Source organism: Megalops cyprinoides, chromosome 22 (genome assembly GCF_013368585.1).
Source record: "Megalops cyprinoides isolate fMegCyp1 chromosome 22, fMegCyp1.pri, whole genome shotgun sequence".
Lineage (NCBI taxonomy): Eukaryota > Metazoa > Chordata > Actinopteri > Elopiformes > Megalopidae > Megalops > Megalops cyprinoides.
The window spans coordinates 6,808,002-6,829,772 of NC_050604.1; the positions used below are offsets into that span (position 1 = coordinate 6,808,002).

A 21,771-nucleotide genomic window follows, 5' to 3' on the forward strand; every position below is an offset into this window, starting at 1 on the left:
TCATGCGGTAAACATGTCTTGCTGTTGGGGCTTCTCACAGACTTGCTGTATTTAGCGAAACGGGTGCACAGCCTTTAACGTTTTTTTTTTTTCCTCCTGGTGTTTTGTTATTCGGTGTGGGTGGATTTGATTTGCTTTTGCGGAAGCTGGATGTGTGGAATGTGCACGGGCCGTTTTGGCTCCGCTGTGACCAGGTTTCCCCCGGATCTCCCCGCATAGGAACCCATCGACCACAGGCGGCAGGCTTCTGTGGGGAGCCAGATTGTGGACGCGCGGGGGCGGAAGTTCTCCAAGCGGCTGGTGGACATCCGCGAGCTGAACGAACAGGCCAAGGTCATCGACGACCTCAAGTAGGTGGAGGGGTAGGAGGGAGAAAGGGGCTCAGGGAATGGCATCATGTCTTTTAGGAGGGTTTCTGCTTTCATCTGCTTCCATCCTGTGTCCTGGCAAACAGAGAGAACTCTCCAACACATTAGCATGGTCTGTAACCAAAGACACCTGAATACGAAAATCACATTTTATTAGCCTTAACTGTTCATTTCTGCATTCTCTAGTCTGAAAATCACATACCATCAAGTTTCATGAAGTCACTTGAACTTAGATGAACCATTTAAATATTAACAGGAACTCCCTAGCTGGACCAGGATGCAGACAGAGGGTGTCATCTCCCCAGTGATTTAGAGTCTTTGGCTAAATGCTCCCCTAGGTGTAGGTCTGGGCCGTGGTGCTCTGTGTGTGCGCTCCACTCTCCCTCTCACACCGGGGACGCTCAAAGGCTCCCGCTCCTCTTTCTCCAGGAAGCTGGGAGCGAGCGAGGGAACTATAAACCAGGAGATCCAGCGCTACCAGCAGCTGGAGTCGGTGGCGGTGAATGACATTCGGAGAGACGTGAGGAAGAAGCTGCGGCGCTCCAGCATGCGGGTGAGTCGGGAGTGCGGCTGGGGGTGCGGCGGGGTTGAGGGCGCGGCAAGGAGACAGGCGACAGACCATGTAGAGTCAGCTCAGTCGTCTGGTTACAAATGCCCTGGGCTTGTAAAGTCATCAGTGTACAGAATGACATACCTTGGCTTTTACCATGGGTTTGTTTTGATTTCCCTTATTTCTCATTATCTAAATAACAATCAGTCTAATAAACGTGGGCTGTTGTCCTGTTGCTCAGATTGTGCCATTTCATTCTCATTTGTGGTGACTCGGCCTCTGGTAAATGCTTCCAATGTTCTGCGTCAGTTTTTCACTGGAACCAGCTATGATTTCAGGTGCAATTAGTTGTGGTAGACAGCCCAAAACCATCTGGGTTGCATCTGCATCAGATCTGATCGTATCCTTTGACATTCAGATTGCCTAACAGTTATGCATAATGCCAGATGACTCTAAGCAGTGATGGATGTTCTCCGATGTACTTCCAACAGGCCGCCTCATTAAAAGACAAGTGGGGCCTGGGGTACAAACCCAGTTACAACCGTTCCAAGAGCATCTCCGCCGCCGGGAGGCCACCTTTAAAGAGGCTGGAACGGGCAAGGTAATCCACATTTTACTGTCAGTTTAAAGTGCTGATACTTCTCTGGTAAATGCTGTGGATAATTGTTTTTAATTAACTTCCCTTGAAATTGTCTGCTTGTAGTTATAGTGGTTGTATTTGTATGGGAGAACAGCTATTAAATCTCAAAACTTAACCCATTTAGTTATGATTTGGTGAAGAAAGCCATGCTTTTTACCATTAGATAATCAATTTAGAAGCAATGTTTACTCTATAAGTATAGATATCCACATGACATTATCTGTTACACTGTGGTATATTGTATGTATAGTATTATTTATTATCAGGTGTATCGGTATAGATATATACAATGTAGATGGGTATTTCAGATGTATAGTTACAGATAATATAGATCCTGTAATCAGATGTGTAGGTAATGTAGCTGGCTACATTCAATATGTAGATATTGATACAGGCAATGTATATGAGTTGAAAATTACCACGGTGTGGTAGATGTTACACTTTATCTGTTCCTCAGCTCTAGAATCGGAGACGTAGATGACCTTCCTGACATCCGAGTGGACGCCTCGTCCCCAGGACCGAGGGTTACCTTCAACATCCAGGACACGGTACCGTATACCAGGCAGTGCCTTATTAGCCCCCTCTTTCAGAGCCAGCACCTGTAGCACCAGTACCCAATACCATTAGCATCCTCTGCCGCTAGCACCCTCTACTGCCTAAAGCCTCTACCACTAGTGCCTTATATTACCCACACCCTCTGCTGCTAGTACCCTAGTTATTTCCAGCATCCCTGATATTGACCACTTCCTCTTCTGCCAACAGCTTCAGCTGACAAAACCGTTATTTAAGCACCACTTTTAGTACCTGTGCCCTCAGCCACCAGCCCCTTAGTGCCCACGTCCTCCAGTGCCCATGTCCTTTTTACCAAAAGTAATTTAAGAGGGTAAACCCTGGAGCCACATGCATGCACCTACAACCACACACACACACTAACACACATTCAGTCTGTCACACCCTTCTGTCACCTCACTGCCCGCCAATCCCCCCCCCCCCCCCCCCCCCCCCCCCATATCCATCTCCTCAGTGGCGCAGTTTCACTGCCGGCCAGAAAAGCACATGTATTTCAGAAGTAACATACAACTGAGGGCCAGCATGTCTCTGAACATTTATACGTCCAGAAGCCATAGAGCATCCTTTCAGTCTCAGGGTTTGCATTCAATAAAGCTGCTTGTATTGCCTATTTATGAATGGAGGCTGGTACTATCATACTGCAGATGAGGCTCTTATATAGTCTGTGCACCTGAAAGCAGTCAGGATATTAGGAAGATGTTTGATTCCGTGTTTTGTTTGTGGTGAACTGTGTCTGTATTGCACTGTTGTCTGTTCACACAGTTTAGTACACCATGTCATTCTTCATGTCATTGTGTGTCATAAGAGACTGGATCTCGAGGCCTCCCCAGTGTCCGTCCTCAATAGATTTTTGCTTTGATATTCACTGTGTTTCTGTTGCCTTGTTTTTTTTTTAACGGAATTACCTTTCTGAATCTTCCCAAGGGTTCAGAAACCGTAAATCCTTTCAGTACTGTAATGACTTACAGATTGCTTTGTCGTTCTTTTTCATTTTTGGCTTAATTTCTGTCAATTGTGTTTTTATTTCGATCAAGATTGATAATCTGATTTTGGACATGCCTAACCACCCTGGCAGTCCAGGAGAGTTGTGTTTCAAGGTATTTGTGAAAATGAACCAACAAATGAAAATCTGAAAACCATTCCCCACTCTGACTAATTCATCTTGCCTAATGGGGAGTCCTGATTTTTCCACAAAATGCAGACTCCAAGAGAATGATGTATTGGTACCATGCTTTGCAATATTTCACTGTTTGCTTGATGACAGTAAAAAAAAGTCTGTACAGCCCTGGAATGATGGCACACCTTTATTTTTTGATGTTACAGAAAAGTTCTCTAACCTACTTCTTGAAAGTTCTAATCGAATGCCAAAATATGAATTTTACGCCTTGTTCATTCTACAATGCTTGTTCATTATAGTGGAACAAGTACACATGGAATCTAGGATCTATATCAGCAGTACTTCAGCTAAGCTTCTTTGTATTCACAAAATTCACTTTCATCAGAAAAAGGCAGATTGAGCGCCCGGCAGGCATCAAGTGGACGATATTTATGTCTGTGCCGTACATATTCTCTTGGAGTCCTGAATTTGCATGCCCTTACTAATAAGCTTATTGCAATAGCTGCAGGGGTCTGTGTGGGGTTGTGTCAGCTGCGTGTAGTTGTACACCTGCAATGTAAACCCATGAAACGAGCCTTATCTGGGTTTACGGGTCTGTGGCTCGACTGACGCATTGCTGATGCAACTCCACCCTGAACATTTAACTGGATGAACTGTCCTTTCTTCCTTTCCTTTCTTCTGTGGTGGTCTGCATCCAGGGGTGACCTTTGACCCCTTCGACCTTGGCGCTGTGTGCGCTTTGGCTGCTTTTAACAGAGCTGTGAATCTTGATGGTTGATGTATCACCCACCCCAGCTTATAGTCTTAACTGGCCATCTTCAGATATGTAGGGAGTAACATCTGATGACTGTTTTAGTTTCTGATTGGTTGAGGCAGGTAGGAGAGACATGATGAACTCAGTGATTGGTCAGTAGTGGTGAATGTTGAGCGCAGAGCGCTGGACACCCGCTGGGAGCTGCACTGTCGCTGGGGAGGCGTGTGCCGATCGATACCTCGCTCTCTGTCACCACTTCATCCCTCATTCATTCTTCATCTGAACACTTCTGTCTGCTCAAAGGAAAATGCATGAATACTGGGCTCCTGGGGAAAAAAAAAAAAGAAAAAAGAAACATCTGAAATGTGTCTCGTAGCAGGTATCATCCACACATTGGAATTGGTACTCAATCCTGCAAGAATCTGCAGCTGCCCAGAACAACCCCAAACCCCTTTCCAAACTGGTGTTGTCATAATGCGATTAAATAATATGATTGTTTATCTTGGTAAAGCATGAATATACAGCTCAAATTCAAATTCTGTTTAGGCATAACCCCCTGCCCCCTTCCTGGGACCAAATCCACCCCTCCATCCCCAGACTGGTCTGATATCTGCTTGAGAGTGACTTGTGACATGCCCATGCCCCCCCCCCCCTTCTCTGAATCGACCAATCCCGTAACGCGCTGCCCTCTTCTGCATTTTTCCATGCACCACGCAAGTTCCCAGAGGAGACAGAAATGGAGCTGTTGTCTGTGGCGGTCGAGGAGCCGCTCCATCCTTTCCCATCCGTTAGTGAAGGCGCATGCTCAGTGTTCAGTGCCCCCGCCACCCCCGCCGTCTTCTCACCCAGCCTTCCCTTCCAGCCCGAGGACAGCAGGCGAGACGATAGCTCCCTGTCGTCCTCCGACGACTCCGACAAGGACGAGGAGTTCGACAGGGAGAGGCCCACCTACAGTTACAGGAGGCCCATGTGAGTACCAGTTCACCATTGTTATCATAACTATTACTACTATTATTGCAGTGATTAAAGTGATGATTATTGTGACTGTTGATGATGAGGATGATGATGATAATGATCATAATTATTGTTAGTAGTATTTTTATTGTTGTTTTGTTACTGTTATTGTTACTGTCATGTTTGGTAGATGCTCTTACTCAGGGGTACTTCCTAGGCCCACATATTTTAAAAGCATATCCCAGAATCGACAAGAATACAGGTACAGGCAATCAGTAGCTAAGCATCAAGCTAAATGACAGTGCTAAGCTATAAGCGTACAGCAGTCAATGGTATTCACCATGCCAAGCAACGTTATCTCATATACTGCTGTACCAATGATGTACAACAAAGATCTGTGAGAGTAATGCCTTGCCATATCAGGCTGTTCTCAGGTTGGGAGTGATCAGATAGTGGCTTCTAGGTATACAAATATGAATTAACTATATGAGAGCTTGATGGATGCCTGTGTGACTGCTGCTACCATCAGACTTCTGAAGCAAAACTCTGGAGGGGTGTAATGATGGACCTCGGGGGTGCAATGACTTCTGTCCAACGATTAATGACCTGGAGTGGGATGAAAGCTGGTAATACCGGCTGTGCCGAGCCTGTTGATTGCTAATGATCCTGCTTCCAGTGAATGGTCTGTGAGCAGAACCGCGTCTCATAGAAGTGTCCGGAGTGTTGAGTTCTTGTTCATCCCCAAGTACTATGCCTTGTATGGTGTGTTTGATTGCATTGAACGCTGTATAACATGGTTTCAGTAAGTTTCAGTAATCGTGGCTATCAGTGTTCAGCTGACGAGTGTAGGGTTTGCCTTCTGAGTGCGGGGGTGACCGCGTCCTCAGCGGCCTGGCGCGGCTGACGTCGGCGTTTTCCCCCCCCGCTCTCCAGGCAAACGTCCCGCAAGAAGTCGTCGGGCTTCGCGGCGGTGAGCCAGCTCTTCAGCGAGCGCTGGCCGGGCACGCCCGCCGGCCGCAGCGCGGTCAGCTCGGCCACCGAGAGGAACATCGACTTCGAGCTGGACGTGCGCGTGGAGATCGACAGCGGCAAGTGCGTGCTGCACCCCACCACCCAGCAGGCCGAGCACGACGACATCTCCCTCAGGAGGTGAGTACCGGGGGGAACGCGCGGCGCGCTGAGCCGGGGACAGGGCCGCGTTACACACTGCAGTCCCTTTTACACACATATTGGGCCTAGTGCCCGATAAATACAGCCCCGAATAGAGTCTTTTCTGATTAACTAAGATAAATGGTGACAGAAGGAAAAATGTTTTTAATTCAGTATTGGGGCGTTTTTTTTTTTTTTTGCTTTTGCAACACAGGTGCTCTAATCAATCAATCATTCTAAATGGAACGCACAGATGAAACTGTAAGTGTGGGAAAACTACTGTAATTGAATCATGATGTGAAGTTTCGGGAAGTTATTTCTTTTTTTCCTCCCCCTCCCGCAGGAGTTGTGATCGTAGCCTGAGGAGTCTAGACCAGGAGTCTCCGCCGAAGAAGAAGAAAATCCAGCCGGCCTACACATCCACCGCCCACCTCCTGGCGGGGAAGAAAGTGCCCTCCTCCCTGCAGACCAAGTCTAGCGACTCGGAGACGACAGTGTTTTACATTCCCGGTGTCGACGTCAAGGTCTGTCTCCACTACTGTCTACTGCTGTTTGTTTAACCCGGGGGGTTCGTTTATGAACAGGGTGTTTCGGCGGAAATGAAACCACAGACCGTTGGACCTACCAGAGGTGTTAATGGGTTTATGGGATGGCCATCTATATGGTGTGGACATTGTCAGTAAGATGATCATTAACTTTTGACTCTTATGATTTGTTCATTCATTGCTGATGTGTTCGTTTTTATTTTATTTATGTTTTTTAAATTAATATATGCCGTCTCTGTCGTGGCACGCAGTTGCACTACAATTCCAAGACCCTGAAGACGGAGTCGCCGAACGCATCGCGGGGATCCTCCTTGCCCAGAACCCTGTCTAAAGAGTCCAAGCTGTATGGTATGAAAGATAGCAGCACTCCTAATCCTCCCAATCCAGCCCAAAGCAAGACTAATACGCTCCTACCTCCCCCACCCCCACCTATTCCATCAGGTACCACTCGCCCTCGAAATGCCTGCATGCTCAATACTGTCTTCCACATAGTTAGCCAGCCACCCTCCTGTGCTACTCCTTGTAGTACTCTCTACTCTTTGTCTGTAGTACTCCATACTTGGAAGTACTCTTTAGTTGTATGTTAGGGCGTTATGCTGCGCAGATCCACTGATCTTTAAATCATCTGGATGGGTGGCCCTATCCTCCACGTCCATTATGTCAGCCTATCCATGTACGATAAAGATGAGTGAATATGCGCAGAATCTGCATGACTGCCGGGCAGCATGATGGCCTGTAGCACAACCTGTATTGTAGTACACCTTGTGTTTGTACGCATCGTATGGTACCACAGTTATTGTTCCACAGATGTACCACTTTTAGTGCATGCAGTGGTAGTGCATGAATGAAAATGGGAACCTAATCCGATAAGGTTTTGGTGTGATTGTTTAGTGAGTATTTTTCACACGTGTGAAAATGCAGTGTCTAGTCTTGCTCGTGGTGTAATCACCACGGTCAGTTTGTGCAGAATGACTGAAGAGTGAAGTAGAAGCCATCAATTAATGGGAAGAAGCCCTTAATGCTAATGAGAGCTCATTGGGCTCCAGATTGTTAAGTTAGGAGCTTTTCCTCAGCCTTTCCTCACGGCTAACGGCTAGCACGGTCTCCCTGACTGCAGCCAAAGGGAAGGGGAGTGGAGGCGTGAAGACTGCCAAGCTGTACGCCTGGGTGGCCCTGCAGACCCTGCCAGAGGAAATGGTCATCAGCCCCTGTCTGCTCGACTTCCTGGAGAAAGCGTTAGAGACCATCCCCATCACCCCTGTGGAGAGAAACTACACTAGTATGTGCTTTCTGTGTGTGTGGGTGTGGGTGTGGGTGTGGGTGTGGTGTCTAAGTCTCCTCTCTCCTTGTCGATCAGCCATGAACTCCCAGGATGAAGACATGGGCCAGTTTGAGCCGGTCGACCCACTGGAGGAGTCGACCACGTCGCTGGTGTCCTCCTCCACCTCCGCCTACTCCTCCTTCCCTGTGGACGTGGTGGTGTACGTCCGAGTGCAGGTACTCCACCCGACCTCCCAGAGCCTGCCCCAACCTGCCCCAACTCCCCCACACTTCCCTCCAGCAATGCTCACTCTGTCACAACTGCCCAAACCTGCTCCAACCTGCCGAAACCACCTCCCAGCCTGCTCTCACCACCCCCATCCTGTCCCAGCTAACTTCAGCCTGCTCAGTGTCCCCCCCATAGCTGGGGCACACTGCAGGGATACCATTCTGCTTCATGGTGTCTAACACACAGGCAGCAGTGTGGCATCATGGGTAGGAGTTTTCCTTGTATCCTGTGGTTCAGATCCTACATGGGGCACTGCTGCATATTATCCAAAGTAGCATCAAGAAGGTTCCAGCTGTATGAATGGATCATGCATACATTACATTACATTTGGTCTCCAGGTGCTCTTATCTAGAGTGACTTGCATAGATTATATAGTTTTTACCTGTTACCCATTTATGCCACTGGATATTTACTGAGGCAATTCAGGTTAAGTGCCTTGCCCAGCACTGGGCTTCTGGGTAATTGGAAGCGGTGGTGTGCTCCTTGCCACCACAGCACACTAATATGTGGGTCACTGAAGCATTCCTGTAAAGGCACATGCTCATGGAATGAATAATGTAACGTGATGGTAATCCAGTTGTATACCCTGTAATGTGTTGGGTCATCTCATGCTTAAGTTGGCCCTGAGCAAGGTGCAGTGGTGTAGTACTGTACATTGAGCTGGGCTGTTTGCCTCATCCATCATAGCCATGACAGCCTCACATGGTCTGATGGTCCCTGCTCTCTCCCCTCTGTAGTGACTGATCCACTCTGTAAGAAAAGCTCAGTCTCCATCTCTTGTCTCCTTCTGCAGTGACTGACCCACTCTGTGTGTAGAGCTTCAGTGTCCATCCCTCTCTCTCTCCCTGCAGCCGTCTCAGATCCGGTTCAGCTGCCTGCCCATGTCGCGGGTGGAGTGCATGCTGAAGCTGCCCTCCCTGGACCTGGTGTTCTCTTCCAACCGGGGCGAGCTGGAGACCCCCGTCACCACGCACCCCGGCGACGGGCTGCACCAGTCTTCCTCTGCCTCCCCGCTCGCTCACAACCTGCTCAAAGCCTCTGCCAGCAAAGGTGCGGATGCCCTGCACAGCGCCCCCTAGTGTAATCATGCAGAAACTCCACTGTCTCCCATCACTCCATGTTACTGCAGGCCATCCTGTATAGTACAGACATTAGACTGAGGCTTCACGTTGTGGCTGGAGCTACTGCATGCTGTCAGTCACTTACTCTGATGAACTTAGATTTTTTGGTGTTCAAAAAGCCTCTCAAAAAGCTTCATGTAGCCAGTGACATCAGACTGTCAGTGGCTCATCTAAATCTGACTCTAAATCTAAGTCTGTGATGATAGTTTTGTCCTAATTCGCCCCATCCCCCTCCGGTCACCCTGATGTAATCCCCGCCCTCAGGTCCCTCTCCGGGATTGGGAAGCCCCCTGGGGAGGAGCAGACACAGCAGCAGCCAATCAGACCTCACGGGACCGCCCGCCAACTCGTCGGGCCTCAGCTTCACTGCCTGCATGTCGGACTTCTCCCTCTACGTGTTCCACCCCTACGGCGCGGGGAAGCAGAAGTCTGCAGTGTCTGGGCTGGCCCCCGGCCCGGGGCCACTAGGTAGGGCTCCGCCCCTCACCCAACGGTCATGATGAGGCAGGAAGAGTGAAGAGGCAACCTCTACGTACAGGGCATCTGAAGCTCGGGGATAAGCACTGAGAAATGCTTCATGTAATATCCAATAGTGATGCACAGTGGTAAAAATGACTTGTTTTCCAATATTTTAAATTTACCAGAGCAGAGATGTTAATCATGCAGCTAGGCATAAATGAGTTACAAATGGGGAGCAAGCTATGGCTGCTTTGAGCAGGTTACTTGAATTACTTCAGTGATACCCATCTATGAAGATATGATCCCATGCAGGAATATATGTCCCTGGATAAAAGCAAAAAAGTAAATATATGCATTTTTGTCCACTAAATGCACTGTTTTTTCCTCATGGTGGGCAGAAGAAGTCCCTGACACTGGCGGTGCTGATGGTAGGCTCTTCATTAATGACTGGCTCGTGCTTTAGATGCAGTGGGTCAGTGTTTTGCAACGCTTGCCTTATCCATCACTGCCGTCTTGATGTAATGGATTATTGGATGTGAGGTTTTGCCTCGAGAACGTGTCAGGTGCTTTTTGCCACACTCTGAGTGTGTGACGCTGCGTTGAGTTCTGCTTCTAAAGGGTCCATTCCGGCAGGTGCAGTGGACGAGGAGCCCTCCTCGGTGACGGGGCGGAAGGACTCTCTCAGCATCAACCTGGAGTTCGTCAAGGTCAGCCTGTCCCGGATGAGACGGAGCGGGTGGCCGACCTTCATTGAGAGCTTCACACCCGGCAAGGGTGGAAAGATGGACACCACCCTCATCAACATCTCAGGTGCTGGCCCCGCCCCCTAACCCCTGAGGGCATCACACTGAGACCACTACACTACACTACACTACCGCTATTAGCCTGATATTCAACTCCTGCATTCTTTTTGTCCTCCACACTGCCTTGTCTAAAATATTCCAGGAACAAGGGGGTTCTGATCCTCCCTGTGTTGCTGTGGTCGCTATGGGTGTTCTGTCCTTCATCCACACCCTTTCATTGACATTCATAACAACCCAGCATCAAATCAGAACACGCATGTCGTGATTGTCAATACTAAGCACAGGCAGCTGAATAACTGGTCAGTATGAAGAATATCTGTGATAGTGCCAAGAAGTTTCCAGGTCCAAAATTCTGGGTGTTTTTTTTCAAAGTTCAGGTGACTTACAGTGAGCTTTTGACCTTGCAGTGCTCATTGTGCATGCATATATGTACACTCTTCATTCAGCAGTGTCCGGTGTGCAGTAGTGCAGTTAGTCGGGGGAGAGTGGAGTGGGTGTGAACCTGTGTGCTCCCTCCACAGCTGTGTGCGACATCGGGTCGGCCTCCTTCAAGTACGACATGAGGCGGCTGAGCGAGATCCTGGCCTTCCCCAGGGCCTGGTACCGCCGGAGCATCGCCCGCCGCCTCTTCCTGGGGGACCAGACCATCAACCTGCCCCGTGAGGCCCGCGTGCATACACACATGCCTGCCTGCATACTTACGCACACGCACACGCACACGCACACGCACACACACACACGTGCAGACAAATGCACACATGCTCTTGAACTCAGTGCTTATGAAATATGCGGACTATATGTGGACACGCATACTCATGAACAAAAACATCGCTCATGCTCACGTGTGTGTACACACACATGCACATGTGTACACACATGAATACGAGTGCAAACATATATACTCAAACGTACACACAGACTTACTCAGTTGCTCTTAACATGCAATCACTCATCTTCAAACTGTGTCTCTCGCTACCCCTGCCTAACACACCACCTCGTTTGACAGTTTGACAGTCAGGGTCAGAGTCAGGGGACTGCAGTAGGAAAATTGACCATCATCGCTGTAGGGCCCAGTGCAGCCTCTGTGTTAGCAAAGCCTAGACCTCTCCTGGTGCGTGACCCTGCTCTTCCCTCCCCATCACGCCCAGCGTCGGGCCCCGCCACCCCGGACTCGGTGGAGAACATGAGCCAGCACCTGTCCCCGGAGTCGACGCGCAAGGCCAGCTGGAGGACGTGGGAGCAGCCCAGCCAGTCGTCCTCCTTCCAGCACGTGCCCCAGTCACCCAACGTCTTCGCCGACCACTCGGCCGCCAGCACCATGTCCCCCGGCGGGCTGTCCCACCTCAAGTCCCCCGCCACGGCCCGCTCCAGGAGCGTGTCCGACTCCTCCGTCCCCAGGAGAGGTGAGCTAATGAGGCGTGCATGTCGGTCACGTCACACCTCCGAGTCTGTCTCCTCCACTCTGCCTGCCTATACAGGGACCCCACACATACTCTATAGAGCACACACAACTTACTACTACATTATTCAAAAGCCAAGAACAGAAGGGACTTCTGCCAGGGTATCTGCAGTGTTTGCTGGCCTAGAGCAGTATTTTATAAACTGCGTGGTCACATAGCGTTTTACAGCAAGGTTAGGCTGCTAATGTAGCAAGGTTAATAGAGTCTTCCCCTGCCTTTGAATGAGGCCTACTGTCGCTACATATTATTCATCACCCCGGTACCTTATAATAAGTATAGTAGTACCTAATTAGAGAGACACAGGAGAGATGTAAACACTCTAAGAGTTTGCAGGAAATGAAAGCCACAGACTTACGGTTTCACAGCGGAGACTTCCCATATGACTGAACCAGTTCACTGCAGTTCAGTTCTTCCCTCACCTACTCTGAACAGGCAAAAAAAAAAAAAAAACCTGCCACAAAATATGCGCAACGTCTGCCATGTGCCAAATGGTCAGAATTTGAGGTCTGCCCCACCCCCACCTCCTCCTCCCCAGATTCCGTCACCAAGACGTCCACGCCGTCCTTCAACAAGAACAACAAGGCCGGCGGCCAGCAGGGGGCGCCCTGGGAGACCCTGGTGGTGTTCGCCATCAACCTGAAGCAGCTGAACGTTCAGATGAACATGAGCAACGTCATGGGCAACAACACGTAAGCCGGAGCCTTAGTGGGAGTTGGGGGGGGGGGGGGGCATGGCTGACTCCCACACCCGGAACATTCCTGTCTAGTCCCGCGCAATCAGATTTCAAGATTGTGTCGTGCAGCCCCTCCTCTCCCCAGCTCCGCCACTTTGCGCACACATGGAGTATTGATCATCGGGGCTGTTTCAGTATGACCGTGGGCTGCAGCTACCTTTCCGCACCACGCTTTTGCAGGGTGCAGAAAATAACAAGCTGAGATCTGCGAGGGAGCAGTGCATTGGGAAACCCCACAGGTGTAAATATTGCTCTAATGCTCAAAGGCAGACAGTTCCTAGTTCCTAGTTCCTTATCTGTAAATGTGTGAGATTGGTGACATTTCAGAGATGTTTTGCAGCTGACTTAACGCTTCGCATTATGTGTTAAAATGCTCAGCCAGCCCATTCTCCAAATGTTTATCTTTTAAACCCGTTGTATGTATCTGATTGAACTTAGCATTCGCAAAACCGCAATGGCTTAGATAAGTAAAACACGGCCAAATAAGGAAAGTGATTTAGCCTTGCCAGTCGTGGTCTGTTACCTTATGTAAAAGCTTGTGTTATTTATGTATTCTGGTAAAGAGTCTTGGGTGCAACAGTGGTGCTTTTCGAACTGGTGGCTTCTAGTTGTAAGCCTGGTTCCTTAACTCCTAAGATGTAGGGTGCAATGCTTTGTGTTGTAGTGGGTAAGGAGGTGGGTGTGTTAGTTGCTCGTGGGTTGTGGGCTCGATTCCCAATTTGATGGGGCACAGCTGTTGTGCTGTTGAACACTGCCCTCACCAGGGGTCCGCAGTAAATACCCAGCTTTAAACAGATACATAGTAGTGAAAGCTATGCATGTTGCCCTGACTGAGGGTACCAGACAAGCAAGTAATGATGAAATGTAAAGTCTTGCTTGATTAGATTTTTTTTTAAAACTCATTTTGATAAATGTGTTTTCTAGGTGGACCACCAGTGGGCTGAAGAGCCAGGGCCGCTTGTCTGTGGGCAGTAACAGAGACCGCGAGATCAGCATGTCCGTGGGGCTCGGCCGGTCAAAGCTGGACTCCAAAGGGGGTGTGGTGGGGGGTAACATCGATGTCAACACCCTGGAGATGGTCTGTGAGTGTCCAGCCGCTCTGCCCCGCTTTCAGGCGCGCTTAGGACTGATAAGGAGCGAGGGCTCATAACCTGAAAGGCTCCCAGCTCCTCTCACGGGGCGAGGCTGCCGCTATTGTAAACTGTGTAAGACCGTCTAAGTAATCTAAGAAGTCTCCCCCTGAGCTTTTCCTGCCCCCCCCCCCTTTTTCCACTCGTTTCCTGAAGAGCACTTTGATTTCTTGATGAGTCAGTGCGGGTTTCCAGGTTTACAACCAGTGACGCATTGATCTGCGATTATGCGCTAATCTGATGGCCCACAAACAAAGAGCCGGAATCCAGGGAGCAAATCGCGTCGCTCGACCGCATGTGTCATTCTAATGGAGTTTAAGACCGCTCCGATTCTGGTGATTGCTATCTCTGAGGAAAGAGAGCTCCTGTGTGCAACTCATCGAGGTCAAAGGTCAACAGATGATGTGTCAGTTCCAGAAATATCCTCTTTGTGATGAGTAACCCTGTCGCCCCAGGCTGTTATATTTAGCAGCAGACCCGTAAGCTGTGGGCCTTTGTCTCCTCCTCCTCCCACTCTCGTTGACAGAACCTGAACTGGAAGGAGGATCAAAGGCAGAGGGCCAGCTAATGAATTCCATAACACGTTGGCCTCTGCAAAGGCGCTGGATCCAGGGGTTCAAAAAATTCCACTGCTCTGAATCGGTTTGACCCAAATGAGCGTGCACGCCACCAGCAGTCCAGCGTCCACTGAACCCGCCGGCCGGCTACTTCAACGGCAAAGAGCTCTGACCTGCCAGCGGAGGTCCACAGCCTCTATTTAATCTGGACTTCTCAGGAAAGCAAACTGGTCATGCCGAAACACGTAGCAGCTAATTGCAAATATTACAAAGCAAATCATGGGAGATTCGCTATTCGTGCTGTATTCGTCCTAATCTTGACCGTTTTCGCAAGCTCAAAAGCGTAGCTCTTGCGCGATATGAAAGCACGAAACACCTGATGTGGTAAATTTACACTTTTATTTTATGCATCAAAGGTACGCTCTTCTATCCGTGCTCTTCCTTTTGATGTGGTTAGCCCAGGCAGTCTATGGACCACCACAAAGGGACTCTGATGAGATGCTAAGATAATGAATAATTGTTTTTATTAATTTATTTTACCGAAAGAAGGAATTTGTTGTGGCCGTACAGTCAAGAGCCTTTTTATTGAAGTACAGCCAATATACAGTATCTGTTATCTCTTATGAATAATAATCATATAACATCACTGCAGAATGATTAGGTCTCCTTTAGGTCCTTAGGTCTGTGGTCTTCCACAAACTTGCTCTTATTGTACAATAAGCATATTATGGACCTCCACAGACTTACTCCAAAAGTACTGTACATTAATTAATCTACATTAGTAGTAATGTATCTGTGGACCTCTACAGACTTGCTTCAGTAATACACTAAGAAATCTGTGGACCTCCACAGACATGCTACGGTAATACACTGGACACACAGTGTTTCCCAGACTTTTTTTCTGGGGACCATCGCGACCCAATTCCCAATAGGCCTTATCTATAAATCATGAGAAGTGCGAATTTGTACATAAATGAACGTTCCTGACCATTTTTACTGCCATTTCCACATCACCTTATATTATCTTGAATAGGTAAACCAGCCATTTCAAAGAGATATGTTTGATAAATCACAACTTAGTTTTATGCACGTGTTGTTGAAAACATATATACATGTTAAATACTTTATAAATGAGACAAAATAAGTGCATTTAGGCAGAGTTAACAGGCTCTCGTTTTTTTCCTCTCGTCAGTAAAACAATCAGAATGTACGCTAGCCTTTCATACTAGATCGAATGCTATAAGTACAATTACCAGAACAATACAAACATTCAGTACTATCAAAAGCATGCTTCTTGTTGAAGGTTTTTTTTTTAAACGCTCATGCCTATTATCAGAACAAGTAGGCTTGTGTTTAAGTGCAGCTATTGTTATCAAACAGTCAATCAATCAATTTGAACAGTCAACAATCAATTCGTTAACCACATCAGGTCTATTCCACGTCAAATCTCATTAGGCACATTATGTGCTGTTTACCTTGCTAATGTGATAGGTGGACCCACTTGCGTTCCATTTCTTGTGGCTGGCTGCAGAATCTGGTGGAATTATGGCGGACTCCGCGAGTGTGGTAGAAAAACAATGTGCACCCTCATGTGGCTCAAAGATGTACTGCAGATATAAATGTTAAATAAAAGACTATGGAAGGAATTCTGCAAATTTATTTGACGACCCAAATGAAATCTCCTGCGACCCACCTGAGGTCAAGCAATCTGTGGTCCTCCAAAGGCTTGCTTCATTAGTACATTAAGCAATCTATAAGACTCCAAAGTCTTGCTTGGAAAATAAGCTAAGCGGTCTGCACACTTCTGCACGCTTGGTCTGATGCCGGTTCTCCTTCCAGCTCACATCTCGGAGCATCCCAACCAGCAGCCCAGCCACAAGATCCAGATCACCATGGGCTCCACGGAGGCCCGCGTGGACTACATGGGCTCCAGCATCCTGATGGGCATCTTCAGCAACGCTGACCTCCAGCTGCAGGACGAGTGGAAGGTCAGCATGGGCAGCGCGGTGGACACCAGCCTGTCAGAGAAAAGGTATCCGCATCGCCGCTCGGGTGACGAAGCCAGCTATTTCTAGTCCAGTTTGTTTCCAGTTTGTAGCCATATAGGCAGCAGTGTGGTGTAGTGGGAAGGAGAAGGACTTGTAACCGAAAGGTTGCTGGTTCGATTCCTTACTGGGGCACTGCTGTTGTATCCTTGGGCAAGGTCCCTATCCTTGAATTACCTCAGTAAGTATTCAGCTGGATAAATGGATAAAATTGTAACCTATGTAAGTTTGTCTGGATAAGAGTACCTGCTAATTGACAATGATGCAATGTTATGTAATGTCATACTGGCAGGAAGCTACTCTTTTCATATTTGTTGTTGTTGTAGATTTTATGGTAATGCGCTATGCAGGGAAAAAAAAATTATGCAGTAATAGACCTTCGTTCAGAAGGGTCCCATGATGTTGTAACGGTAGCAGTGGACACAGATCCTGCTTGGGAAAGAAGACAAAGCTTGTGATTACCATAACTCGTACCATCTGTAGCAGCTGTGTTTCTGCAATGTTGCAACGGTAATGGTCTTGGCTTCCCCTTTTCAAGTGTTGGGTATGGGAATGATGGAGGTGACGGAATGATCAACGGGCTTGTCGCTTTCAGTGGAAGTGCTGATGACTGCTGCCCTCCTTTCGTCCCCCTCCAGTGAGATCTTCGTCCACGGCGACCTGCAGTGGGACATCTTCCAGGTGATCATCTCTCGCTCCACCACGCCGGACCTCATCAAGATCGGCATGAAGCTGCAGGAGTTCTTCACCCAGCAGTTTGACACCAGCAAGCGGGCCCTGTCCACCTGGGGACCGGTGCACTACCTGCCCCCAAAAGCACCGGTGGTCAACATGGAGAAGGGCTCCACCGAACTCTGTAAGCACCTGTGCTACTTTCTGCATCCAAGACCAAGGGGATATGAATGATGGAAACTCGAGGAGAAGTTCTTCCTTCAAACTGTCTCTTCCTGCTGTGCTGAAATTGTGGGCAGGGGAGGGGGTGGGGGGTAGTAGCTGTGAGGTGTGGGGCTGTAGGGGCTGCATGTGTGAGGTCTGGGGGTAAGGGGTTCATCTGCAGAGTCTAGTGACCTGTCTCCCTTCTTGTCCTGCCTTTCAGACATGGATGCCGCCCACCACCGCCACTGGCCGGACGTCCTGAAGGTGATCGCCGGGTGCCACATCTCCCTCTTCCAGATGCCTCTCCCCGAAGATGCCGTTCAGCTGGGTGGCTCCATGAGCCTCCACGGCAACCACATGACCTTGGCTTGCTTCCATGGGCCCAACTTCCGTTCCAAATCCTGGGCCCTGTTCCACCTGGAGGAGCCCAACATTGCCTTCTGGACTGAGGCACAGAAGATTCTGGAGGATGGTGAGTCAGTTGGGTTTCGGCGTCTGTTGGTCTTTACCTGACAACATCGGCCATTTGTGCTCATTCCAGACACAGAGACACAAAATAATGAAATGTAGACCTGAAATGTTTTTTTTCTGGTAGTGTCCTGTTGGGTGATTGGAAGAGAAGCTTGTATTTAAATACAGTTACGTGCTGGATTGTGTTGGCCAGTACTGTTTTAAAGCTTTACTTTCTTTTTTTCCCCCCGGTAGGCTCTAGCGACGATTCCACATACATCGTGCAGACTCTGGACTTCCACCTGGGGCACAACACCATGGTAACCAAGCCCTGTGGTGCACTCGAGAGCCCCATGGCCACCATCACCAAAATCACCCGCAGGCGGCACGAGAACCCGCCGCATGGAGTGGCCAGCGTCAAGGAGTGGTTTAACTACGTGACCGCCATGAGGAATGAGGGTGAGCACCGCGCTGCCACAGTCGCGTTTCGGTCTTACTGAGAAACGTTGGGGAGAGAACTGTATGAGTGTCGCGGTGTGATGCAACACTGAGTTATGGAAGATCCAGCTCATTTCAAGTCAAACACTGGATTTTATGTAACGCTGAGCTCTTTGTTCCATCAGGATTCTTTTGCAACCTAGTGATCACATTTCACTGAAAGTATTCCGAAAGAACAGACTTACTCTGCATAACTGTAATATACGATATAAATGATACCACATAGTCACTGATGCTATATAGTGGTAACAAATTGCATTCCAAAGGAATAAAAACTACACAAATCTTTGAGTTTGTGAAGTGCCTGCACCATGGCTGCTCAAACGGTGTGTTGTATCCAGGCCTTCTCAGTTCAGAATCACCCCCTCATCCTGTGTCCCCAGAGCTGAACCTCCTCCGAAATGCGGACTCCAACAACCCTGAGAGTGGGGCAGCGGCCAAGAGCTCCAGCCTGCTCAGCGGCTTCAGGGGATCATCAGCTTACAACCACGAGACCGAGACCATCTTTGCTCTACCCAGAATGCAGCTGGACTTTAAGTCCATCCATGTGCAGGATCCCGAAGAGCCTTCGTTGACCGGTAAGACAGGCCAGTGGGCAGAGTCCCAAGTTGGGCTCCGACACAGGCATGACCTGTTAGCAAAGCGTAAAGAGTAAAGACTTGATAGGTATTGAGGCTGAAGTGTTCCTTATGAACATCTCTCATCTTTTGCTTCAGTGGTTTGAGTTTCGAAACAGGTGTCTCCAAGCCGAGAGCCATACTCTGCAGTCTGCTTTCTGTTAAAACTGCCTCTGATTAATTAGGTTTGATAGAGCTGTTTATAGAGCTGTTTTTCAGGGATTTGATAGAGCATTATCTGATGTAATTGCTTATAAGGGAAGTGCAGTTGTGCTGACAAAGATGCAGCATCTTTATCTTAGCATGCGGTTGACTTTTTGAGCTGATCGCTGGTAGTTCAGCTGAGTGCTCTAGGCCCAAAAAAGTTCACCTTAATCAGCAAAGTCTAAATGCTAATCTGTGTGATACATTTCTTGTCTATTAATGGTGTCTATTAATAAATTTGAAACGATACATAAAAACGTACAACACAATTCTTTCACATAGGACTAACAGATTACACCTGTCAAATGATGTAAAAACCCAGATCAGTATCAAATTATAAGCTTGGCTGGTACATACAATCTGGTCTGGGTTGGGAATCACTGTTTTAAAAGGTCTAAGGGGACAGCCAGTGCTGGACCTCCTTGCCAGTTTATGCCCCACTGCTGGTGACCTTTGCACAGAAAGGAACTGAAAGCTCTAAAAGTTTAAATTACATTACATTATTGTCATTTTGTAGACACTCTTATCCAGAGCAACTTATGTAAGTTACAGTTTTATCCAGTTATATAGCTGGATATTTATTGAGGCAGCTGCGGGTAAGTACCTTGTACAAGGGTACAACAGTGGGAAATCAAACCAGCTAGCTTTCGGTTACGATCCCTGCTCCTTATTGTTATGCTACACTGCTGCCAGAGGTTTTCCCCTTTCAAGCCCGCCCTTTGCCCTCTCCCCCCAAGACTCCAGCAGCAAACCCAAGGTGGAGTGCAGTGTGGTGACGGAGTTCACCGACCACATCTGCGTCACCATGGACGCCGAGCTCATCATGTTCCTGCACGACCTGGTGTCCGCCTACCTGAAGGAGAAGGAGAAAGGTGAGGCACTCTCCAGACCAAAAAAACGCTTTGAGTGAATGGGAAATGTCTAAATCTGTTCACCTAAATGCAAGCCTGTAAGAAGGCATTAGTGAGACATTTTTTGTTTCATTTTGTTTAAGGTTCAGAAATTAAAGCTTTTCCCTCCATACGTCATTAGCAATAGCAGAGCTTGGAGGTATAGTCAATTTGGCTGAACAGAGCATGGTTTACTGAATTGATGGCTTGAATTGAAGGTTCAAAGAGAAACTTGGGCCATGGTCTGGCAGGATCTAGCATGGGCTCCTCTGGTGATCTCCTTTTGTTTCTGCTCCTAAATGCAGCACTCTTTGCTCCACGGATCTTTGCTGCCCGGCCCGGGCAGAAGAGCCCGACCGCCGTCCATGACGAGAACTCCACAGACAAGGACAAGGACAAGGACAAGGAGGACACCATTAACTACACCACTGTGGACTGGAGAGAGTTCATGTGCAACACCTGGCACCTGGAGCCCACCCTGAGGTGAGACCATGCACCTTTGTTTTGTGCCCTTATCGTGGGGGGGGGGGGGGGGGGGGGGGGGTGATACCAACACAGGAAGCGGCACATAGCGCCAATTACAATTTAAAGTCGTACCTTGGGTTAATGAGCGGATGGGGTCCAAACGGTCTAATTAGATTTTAGGTCAGGTTAGATGACGCGTAGTGCTTTCTTGTACTCCTTTTGTGCTCCTGGCTCATATTACTCAACTTAACCTGTCTCATGCTTTTGTCACCGTTTTCCCCCAGGTTAATTTCCTGGACGGGGAGGAAGATCGACCCAGTTGGCGTGGACTACATTCTGCAAAAACTAGGTTTCCATCATGCGAGGACTACGATTCCCAAGTGGCTTCAGAGGGGGGTGATGGACCCCTTGGACAAGGTTCTCTCTGTCCTGATAAAGAAAATGGGCACTGCACTGCAGGATGAGAAGGAAAAGAAAGGACGAGACAAGGATGAACATTAACCCTGAAGCTCCCGTGTTTTGCCCCCCCCCCCCTTAACTCCGTTACACTTCATTAAAGCCTAAAATTCAAAATGTGAAATGCTTGCCGCATAAGTCCGGTGGGTCATACGGAAAATATTCCTACTATAAACACTGGATGTTCCTTAGCTACTGCACACTGCATCTACTGTAGGCGCTCACTATGACTGCCCAACCATGTGAGTTTGAACATAGATGTTTACTCTGGTGCATGCTGCCACCGTACTGAGTTTTGACCGAAGGTGTTGCACAACTGTTGTATTATGTATATTTTGAACAAAAAGTAGGGTAACATGTCATGTCGCTGCTTAGACCTTTTTTTAAATGATATGTGCAATAGACTAATGTATATACAATAACTGTATTGACATTTTAATGTGAATTTCTTAAATGTGTTGATTTGTTAACATAATAAAATCATGGCCATTATGTGGTGTTTTTGATTCAGATGGCGACTCTGATAGGTGTCACATCATTCCATTTGCGCATGGAACATTAAGGTCATTCCCTGCTGAGAAAAAAGGTTTTCAGAAATGTCTGACCAGAGTTACAGCGAGGATATTAAAAAATGCACAATGATAGAAAAATGCATTCATTATAAGAATGTAATTCATGTTTCTTTCTCTAATCAACTCCACCAAATTATACAGTGTCTCATTGTCTAACAAATTTGGTTGGATATGTTGGAGAATGGACATATATACAGCTGGATTACTCATGAAATTACTCATGGTGTATGACATAGCAT

General features: G+C 48.1%; 1 protein-coding gene across 11 annotated transcripts in view; it reads left to right on the forward strand.

Annotated features, from left to right (window-relative positions):
* The window catches only part of kiaa1109 (KIAA1109 ortholog), a 102,663-nt gene extending 81,211 nt beyond the window's left edge, over nucleotides 1–21,452 (forward strand). For 5 of the 11 annotated variants that reach the window (XM_036516953.1, XM_036516961.1, XM_036516958.1 and 2 more), the window contains 26 exons: nucleotides 220–350; nucleotides 798–921; nucleotides 1,410–1,519; nucleotides 2,016–2,106; nucleotides 3,163–3,225; nucleotides 4,718–4,968; nucleotides 5,887–6,102; nucleotides 6,446–6,626; nucleotides 6,899–7,088; nucleotides 7,765–7,926; nucleotides 8,005–8,144; nucleotides 9,048–9,246; nucleotides 9,582–9,785; nucleotides 10,410–10,586; nucleotides 11,101–11,238; nucleotides 11,728–11,982; nucleotides 12,575–12,728; nucleotides 13,697–13,854; nucleotides 16,299–16,491; nucleotides 17,143–17,360; nucleotides 17,601–17,852; nucleotides 18,086–18,289; nucleotides 18,712–18,906; nucleotides 19,887–20,021; nucleotides 20,345–20,522; nucleotides 20,789–21,452. In XM_036516953.1, the coding sequence (XP_036372846.1) occupies nucleotides 220–350; nucleotides 798–921; nucleotides 1,410–1,519; nucleotides 2,016–2,106; nucleotides 3,163–3,225; nucleotides 4,718–4,968; nucleotides 5,887–6,102; nucleotides 6,446–6,626; nucleotides 6,899–7,088; nucleotides 7,765–7,926; nucleotides 8,005–8,144; nucleotides 9,048–9,246; nucleotides 9,582–9,785; nucleotides 10,410–10,586; nucleotides 11,101–11,238; nucleotides 11,728–11,982; nucleotides 12,575–12,728; nucleotides 13,697–13,854; nucleotides 16,299–16,491; nucleotides 17,143–17,360; nucleotides 17,601–17,852; nucleotides 18,086–18,289; nucleotides 18,712–18,906; nucleotides 19,887–20,021; nucleotides 20,345–20,522; nucleotides 20,789–21,005 (4,536 nt within the window). In that variant the 3' untranslated portion in view covers nucleotides 21,006–21,452. The remainder of the gene's footprint in view (nucleotides 1–219; nucleotides 351–797; nucleotides 922–1,409; nucleotides 1,520–2,015; nucleotides 2,107–3,162; nucleotides 3,226–4,717; nucleotides 4,969–5,886; nucleotides 6,103–6,445; nucleotides 6,627–6,898; nucleotides 7,089–7,764; nucleotides 7,927–8,004; nucleotides 8,145–9,047; nucleotides 9,247–9,581; nucleotides 9,786–10,409; nucleotides 10,587–11,100; nucleotides 11,239–11,727; nucleotides 11,983–12,574; nucleotides 12,729–13,696; nucleotides 13,855–16,298; nucleotides 16,492–17,142; nucleotides 17,361–17,600; nucleotides 17,853–18,085; nucleotides 18,290–18,711; nucleotides 18,907–19,886; nucleotides 20,022–20,344; nucleotides 20,523–20,788) is intronic. The other 6 variants (XM_036516954.1, XM_036516959.1, XM_036516960.1 and 3 more) reach the window with 6 other exon arrangements.
* The last annotated feature ends 319 nt before the right edge of the window (nucleotides 21,453–21,771 follow it).